General features: G+C 32.2%; 1 protein-coding gene across 2 annotated transcripts; it reads right to left on the reverse strand.

Annotated features, from left to right (window-relative positions):
* Positions 1-1,114: 1,114 nt before the first annotated feature.
* On the reverse strand, positions 1,115-8,243 carry LOC126771040 (uncharacterized). Of its 2 annotated transcripts, XM_050490707.1 has the most exons (7): positions 8,157-8,243; positions 6,352-7,764; positions 5,876-6,029; positions 5,273-5,534; positions 3,013-3,136; positions 2,042-2,202; positions 1,115-1,598 (listed from the first exon to the last, which is right to left on the reverse strand). In XM_050490707.1, the coding sequence occupies exons 1-7, from the start codon at positions 8,215-8,217 to the stop codon at positions 1,377-1,379; spliced, it is 2,397 nt and encodes a 798-aa protein (XP_050346664.1). In that variant the 5' UTR covers positions 8,218-8,243; the 3' UTR covers positions 1,115-1,376. The 2 variants fall into 2 exon arrangements, with proteins under 2 accessions (XP_050346664.1, XP_050346665.1); XM_050490708.1 differs by lacking the exons at positions 1,115-1,598; positions 2,042-2,202 and adding an exon at positions 2,817-2,928.
* Between the last annotated feature and the right edge of the window lie 220 nt (positions 8,244-8,463).

Raw genomic sequence — 8,463 nt, forward strand, 5'->3', positions numbered from 1 at the left:
CGAACGATTTGTTTTCTTTAAACTTTGCCCTATTCATGTAAGTTTTCGACGACGATAATCGTATAGTTTTTTCAGACCATCAGGAAAAAAGCCATGATTATTAGTCAACAATGTATGCATTTTATGGACTTTGTTTTACAATTAAAGTGACAGTTGATTTCGTTTATTGAAACTGAGATTATACAGGTGATTGGGACTTGGATGAAATAAAATTTACTTGTTAAAAAAATCTTATTTCACCCGTACGAAATCTGAGCAGGAAACTAGTTTAGTTTAAGCAGTTATAGATACTTACAATAAAATGGCCAAATAATTAAAATGATAAGCGCAGTTTGGTTTTTACTCAAATATTTATATGTAAAGGACGCACCTACGTACTAGAAAACGTTTGAAAGTCTTCAGCCAAGGTCTCTTATTAAATAGTACAATTATTTAACTTGCTAAGTAAAAATTAAGTATTAATATACACATGCCACCAGTCCAGATGGCAAGCCATATAGCTTTATGCAAACTCTTCTGGGTAGGTACCACCCATTCATCAGATATTCTACCGCAAAACAGCAGTAGTTGTTATTGTTGTATTCCCGTTTGAAGGGTGAGCCAGTGTAATTACAGGCACAAGAGACATAACTTGGTGGTAGGGCTTTGTGTTTGGTGGTAGGGCTTTGTGCAAGCTCGTCTGGGTAGGTACCACCCACTCATCAGATATTCTACCGCAAATCAGCAATACTTGATATTGTTGTGTTCCGGTTTGAAGGGTGAGTGCGCCAGTGTAATTACAGGCACAAGGGACATAAAATCTTAGTTCCCAAGGTTGGTGGCGCATTGGCTATAAGTGATGGTTGTTGGTTGGTGTTATTTATTTAATAATGACTTGAACATTTTTTAAATAAAAAATTAAGCATGTATTAAAACTTACTTTTAATACTTTTAGTAGTAAAGTAATCGATTTTAGTAAAATTTAATAAAATAAACAATATTTAACAAAATCGTTACAAAATTTACCATTTACGGTACCAGGTTACCAGTAACGGTTTTTTGTCTATACATATAGCAATATAATATTTGTTGACTCAAATCCACGGACCTTGGTCGTTACCGTGAGCTATTTTAATAAAACAATTCTCTCGCTATTAACTTTATCCGATACAAATTACGGAGATAAGTTATAAAAATCTATATAATAGGTAACAAGGTACATAGACAAAATTAAATATGACGTCATTTTAGTAAAATATAATAAATTTTAAACACCATCATAATACATTTAATTTTATGACAAAAAAAATAATTTTAATATTTCTGAAAATCATGTATATGCGCGTTAAAATACAATGTATTTGTTCAATAATAATGTTTCTATTCAGGATTGAGTGCTATTCTTCAAAGAAGTAATACCGAACATGTTTAGTGCAAGGGTCGAAGTATTCGTCGTGGGGAAGATCCAATGCGGACAGAGCTGATCCAAAATAATGTCTAGTGAAATGCAAGGCATCGTGAGGACGGAGAAGAAGCAAGGTTTGAAGGTAGTCGCGAATTATACCGGTGAGCTCGCCGTTCTCCGTCACGTAACGTCCTCCTTCAGATGTACGTGTGCTCTGAATAAAATATCGGTTATTTTATTTCGTGTCTACCACATGTTTTGATTAGACTTTAATTAAAGGTGTGGAATGATATTGAAATATGTACGACATTTTCGATTACTAATATTATATTAAAATTTGCTGTGTTGCACGGTTTTACACACATAAAATGGATATACATATGCAACTCATTTATGCTTACAACTATCTACTGCCAGAGACATAACAAATATCTTCAATAAGAGGGCTACCTAACGTAATGTTTTTTTTTAATAATCGGACTAGTAGTTCCTGACAGTAGCTTCAAATATACTTAAAATACGTATACATACTATCTCCAGTTCTGCAATGAAGGTAATCATAAATTATGTAAATTTCACTTTTATTCCTCTTATTTATATTACCAAGTACCGGCCATCAATGTTACAAACAAAAATACCTATATATTTTAACATTACCTTAAAATCGAGGTAATCTGATAGCAGCTGTAAATCACTCCGCCATTTCTCACGCAGTGGCTCGTGGGACTCTATCTCATCTCTTTCAGGGACGATTTGCAGGAGAGGGTTAATGTGTAATATGTAGCTACTGTCCGCCCACTCATGACTCACTATATAACCTTTGAACATGCAATGGTCTAATGCGCATAAAGTTTACACTTAAATTGAATTAATTATAAGAACGTATGTTTAAAAAAAACTACTAACAATCAACTATAGTGTAATAAATGCAAGCAAGGATTATGTTACCACAGCGGTAATATTTACAAGCATGTATTAAAAATAACTACTGCAATTGCTTTAATAAATCGTAAATTAACTTACAAATATATGAAATTAATTTGTACGACTAACCAAATAATCTACAAGCATGTAAAACGAACAAAACAATAAACGAGACTTGTTGTTGGAAATAAAAATAATGAAATTACTTTCGTTTTCAGATCGTACTTAAAAAAAGAATAATATTACTTGAAATCGTTAATTTTTAATGGTTTGGGAGCTAGCGAGTATGTCGGTATAAGATTTTCTCAGTTTTTCTTTGATAGGAATCCATAAGGACTTAATTAGACGAATACAGAAATTGTGACAAAAGGACTTAAATTAGCATAAAAATGAGGATATTAAATCGTTTACCTCTGCCTTTAGGGGTGGTGCTTAAAAACATCCTTTAATATAGAAAACACATGATAATATTAGACATCCACGTACAGATCAGAGATTTTCTTTTAAAAATCTTGAAAGACATTTTACTCACTGATATTAAGCGCACAACTTTTGAAAGTATTCGAAAGTATAGCATATTATAATAATGCATTCGAAATATCACAGGTCTAGATATCTAGCTAGATATTATAAAAAAATATCAGTTATATAAGTTAATCATATAAACCATTTTCTCGTCAGCTCTCTAACCATCGTGAGCTTACCTCTAAGCGTGAGAACTGTCAATGTTTGATGAATAAATCCTGACGGTTCAATGATGTGACGTTCTACTTTTACGACGAATAATGGTTTGCCATTCACAATAGCTTGACTAACGCCCAAGCAAACCTACCATTATACATTATTATAATATACGTTGAAAGTATTAGGGAAAATATTTTAAGTAAAAAAAATGTATCCATATATTATATTATTAGCTGTGCCCGCGGTTTCACCCGCAAACAACTCAAAGACTAATATTTTAGTATATACAACATTCTTAGTTTTATTTTCGTGGGATATTGGTATTCATTGGTTCAAAGATAAGTTCGCCCCAGTGAAAAGCCGAGTTGGCCCAGTGGTAAGAACGCGTAACTCTTAACCGATGATCGTGGGTTCAAGCCCGGGCAAGCACCACTGAATTTTCATGTGCTTAATTTGTGATTATAGTTCATCTCGTGCTTTACGGTAAAGGAAAACATCTTGAGAAAACCTGCATGTGTATAATTTCACTGAAATTCTGCCACCATTGTGTATTCCACCAACCCGCACTGGAGCTGCGTGGTGGAATAAGCTCCAAACCTTCTCCTCAAAAAGGGAGAGGAGGCCTTTAGCCCAGCAGTGGGATATTCACGGGCTGTTACAGATTACGGTTCAAAGACGAAATGCTGCTAGTATTCTGCCACCATTCCTCGCGGCCACGAGGTACATTTGTACAGTAACTATCTTTAATTTTTATTTGTATTTATTTAAGGCTTTAATTCACTTGTCAAACTAACCGATTAAGTATAAATTAAACAAAACCATGAAAAAATATATATGCGGCAACGAAACGAAATACCTACGTAACCTATAAACTTGAACTGACAAAGTTACTTACAAACAGAAAAAAAATACTTATGTATGTAATATGTCAAAACTATAAAAAGCACTAAAAACTATCTTATCTCGAAGTCTTTCACGAGAATTAATGGCATGTTTATAAAAACGACTTTGCAAATAATGCATTATTTTAGAACAAAATAAAATAACCATGCAAAAGGTTATGATGAGTCAACCTTAAAAGATAGACATATATCTACGCATGGGCGAGGAAACCGACGTATACCAGCATAAGCTGAACTCCATTTAATTTGATTGATCATATAGATCTGAGCTCAACTTACATTCAAGTATAAATCTCTGAAACTGTCCATTTTTTAACTTGTTTTGTTCCTATAAACTTTCAATCATCATCATTTTACAGACTATCATTTATCTAAAGCTAGGTAGCTAAAGTTTCAGCCAATTCAACGGGTAAAGTTATTTTATAGCAATTTTATCGAATAAATGTTCGACGTGATTCTTTAAATTGGCATAACCTTATTATATATTTACCGATTGAAATAAACACTAAATTTTAAGTAAAGTTAGCCACAAGCCACAATAAATTAGTGAAACTCCACACAAATCCGTTAAGTTGTTTCTAATATTAGCGTGCACAAGCCCACAGACAAACCGACATACAAACAAAAATTCTAACTATTATTATTTTGGGTTCTATTGCGTTATTAAAGACACTAGACTAGACAGCGATCAATTACATTTTTATTATATGTATAGATTTGATTTAATTTATCATACAATTTTATTTTAGTTTAAGTTTTGAGAACATGTTATTAAACGCCAAAGAAAGGAAAATAATATTCAGTTATCCAATTCAACTCTACATGATATTGGCTATTAAGCGCTTTGATCACATAACATATTTACGGGATCATCGTATAATCTATAGTTTAATATTACAAGTAAAATTAGATTTCATAACGTCATACTTTGTCGGCACTTATCAAATATTTTAACAATTACACAATATATACTAGTTTCCGCGGCTTTTGGTACCCTTTGTCTTTTTCTTTATCCCTGACAACGTGTATGCAATATTTCATAATAAACGGTTGAGGAATTAACACGTGAAAGCGTAACACACAACCCACAACAAACTCACTTTCGCATTTATAATATTAGTTAGGACGATAAAGGTTTTTTTTTTTTATTCAAAATGTTTATATTAAAATAAAATCACCCCATGGGATATTGTAAAAGACAACCAAAGGATAAGTAGAGGCTGTAACACTACCCTACCAGCGCAAACTAAGTACTCATATTTTGCCCAGTCATTTTTTTCATCATGCAATTTTTCTCTGCAATCTCAAAAAAAAAATTCTCAAAATTGAACGGTTCTATAATAAAAATCTTCACTAAGTTTCAAAAATCATTACTTACGTAAACGCTTTCACAGATAGTGCCATTTATCAGAACGGTATCGGTTTTAACGTGACCGCAGAATCTGCTTATTCCAAAGTATCTCAGCAGCACCACATTAGCACCTTCGAGTAAAAAATTGCGTGCCGCTTCAAAGGAGTGGTAAAGTCGTTTCACAAAATGCTTCTCTCCACAAATTCGTGTCACTTTATTGTAATAGCCGCTTTCACAGATAGTCATATAACTTCTGTGCTCCTTTGTTAGATTCTTCTTTGTTATATGTCTGAAACGAAATTACTTCGAAGTCAAAGTTTATAACTCACTCTGTGGTTGACTATAATTAAATTGTTGCAGTTTACAGTAACGTAAATTGAAAAATACTAATTGTAATTCTGCCACATGTCTATACATCAAACCGCATTGAAATAACGTGGCAAGAGAGAGGAGGCCCATCACTTGTGACAGGCATAAAATACATAAAAATATTAGGTCTTTCAAATAATTACATTCAAATTGCACTGTCTGAAGTAAACGATTCAATTTGTACGTATTCAATAAGCATGACATTTTGAACAATATGTGTCATTATTCCATAAATTGATGAACATTAAGTCAAAATCTTACTCGGTTCTATTTTCTTCTAAAATGTGAAGATTGCAGTCCAAAATGCTAACAAGCTTAGAGCCAATTTTAGCTTCTTCCTTAGATGCATGAGATACAACTTGAACAAGAAATTTATCTTTATCCTCTCCTAGCGTTTCAACGCTAAAACTAATACCTGTATTAACATATAACGTTGTTTTAGAACAAAACACTACAAACAATACTATGTCGAACAAATTTTTTGTAAGCATCATTTATTTTTTACATACTAAAAAAAAAGAAGTGCCAAAATACTACCATGCGCTTTGATATAAACTGAAATTAAATTCGTTTCTATTATTTTCGGAAAAAAAGGTACGAATATTATAAAATCTAGAATTGAGATGATACTTTATTAAAAATTGAAAATTATAGATGAATACCCCGAATAAAATAAGGCTTATTTCTAATTTTTAAAATATTTAGTATTCAAATATTTTTATCAATAATTCCGTTACCTCCAACAGCACTGCAGCAATCAATTGAAGGCTTTTGCACTTTCTTTTTAAAAACAGGTGCCGTCGTTTTATGAATTTCACAAACATCATCTTGTTTCGTTTTATCATAAAGACCTAAAATTTTTAACTTTTCTTTGGCCTGTTCTTTATATGATATCTTATTATGCCTTCCATATGCATAGCCAAAAAATGTATGCTTAGGGTCAACATCATGACACCATCTATGATCATGTTTACCAGCCCTCACCTTTTTTAATTTACTGCCCTCTTCTTTTTCAGGGGGACATGTACAAAAATAACCATCAGCAATATCTTTACGATTTTCATCACAAGTGCATTCTTTTTTTACTTCCGGAATAGTATCGCAAATACAAGGATCAGTGCATTCACAGGTCGAAAAACAAGCACAATTTTCTGGATTACCACATGTACATATATTTGGCTTAGGAAAACATTTGCAATTATCAGGTGAGTTGGCGTAACATGTGCATTCTGCTTCGACTTCGCATTTGCAGACTAACTTAGATTCGTTATTCTCACAAATAAATTTTCCATTGACTTCACACACACATGTAGGCAGGACATCGCAAATGCACAAGTTTGGTTCACATGTACACTCCTTTCCCTTTTTACATAAACATATAGGCTTTGGTTTTGGTTGTTGACAAGTACAAAGTTCTTCTTTTTTCTTTATTGTAGAATTTTCTGTTTGTAAGACGTTTTCCTCGCTTGTATAATTTAGATCTTTATTGTCGCTAATATTATCAAGAGGATCCGGCTTACTTTTGCAAACGCAAGTAGGATAAGGAAATTTATTTGTTTGGCATATACATGGTTTATCAATTTGTGCACAAACACAAAGTGGTTGTGGCTTATAATCGGGGTCACACAAGCATACTTTGCTAGGTTTGCATTTACATACCAATTGCGGATTGCCTTCTTCACATATGCATATATTTTTAACTTGAATGCAGGTACAATCGTCACGTTTTGTAGCTCCACATAGACATGGAACTTTTAAATGACAGGGACATTTTCCATTGTTATCTACTGCACAAGTACACAATGGTTGATTTTGTGCAGCTGCATTTATTTTAGGAAACCCATCCACTAATATCAAACTTGCCTTGCTATCTTTCGGTGGAGATGTAGTTTTACAATCTGGGAAAAAAAAGTAGTGAAAATCATTTTCATCATCCTCTACTTCGTCTTTACTGTGTTCATATTCTTTTTCAATATTAGTTTTTATGTCATTTGCTTCAGGCTCTTTTCTTTTCTCCGAGACCTTCGTCTTTAAGGAATCAGTGCAAGAAATTTCTGAATCTGAAGACTCATATTTACAACTGCCGTCATAATGAGCACAACTTACTACCAATGTTTCATCAAAACATATTTTCTTTTTTGTTTCTTCGTCTGAAATTTAAGTGATAGGATAATCTCACTATGAAAAATACCATGATTACGCGATATACCTACGTCTTTACTTTTAAAAATGCTAACTATTACATTTTTATATATTATAAGAGACGGTCGGAGATAATTTTAAAACAAAAGAAAAAAAACAAACAATAAGCTATAGATCCCGTAAAGCCATATGCGCTGCCTGTGTCCCAAATATTGTTGTTGAATATCAGTTCAGATGAGTTCTCAGAATATCAGAGAATCAATTGCCGTGAATGCTTTATATAATTAAATACTAATTATCTGAATAATTTGAACTATACTAATCGTTTTTTATTCTTACACTTGGTAAAAAACTATAAAAAAAAATCAAAATATAATAAGAATATTTACAAAATTCTCACCAATAACAAATTTAAATTGCTTTGATAAATCGATTAAAGAAATATGAGATTGAGTAGACATTTTACAATATTATCTTCTTGCTTTTGTATTCATTTTCATGTTTAATTTTTTTTTATATATCGCAGGCAATGCATGCATGTCAGATCGTTTTTTTTTTTAATTAGTTACCAAAACACAATAATCACTATGTAGTTTGCAATAAAAAGTTTTAACGCTTATAAATATATTAAAGAGACACTATATATTATAATTATCAATCAATCAAAAACGATTTATGATAGTAGGTAAACAAATATAACCATCAGT

Source organism: Nymphalis io, chromosome 10, assembly GCF_905147045.1.
Source record: "Nymphalis io chromosome 10, ilAglIoxx1.1, whole genome shotgun sequence".
Lineage (NCBI taxonomy): Eukaryota > Metazoa > Arthropoda > Insecta > Lepidoptera > Nymphalidae > Nymphalis > Nymphalis io.

What these genes read in the sequence shown, in the direction of transcription:
- LOC126771040 (XM_050490707.1), bottom strand. Translation starts at nt 8,217, where the DNA reads ATGTCTACTCAATCTCATATTTCTTTAATCGATTTATCAAAGCAATTT. An exon ending in CTATCTGTGAAAGCGTTTAC is followed by an intron (nt 3,137 to 5,272) that starts GTAAGTAATGAT and finishes GTATAATGGTAG; the next exon opens with GTTTGCTTGGGCGTTAGTCA. An exon ending in GACAGTTCTCACGCTTAGAG is followed by an intron (nt 2,203 to 3,012) that starts GTAAGCTCACGA and finishes GCATGTTCAAAG; the next exon opens with GTTATATAGTGAGTCATGAG.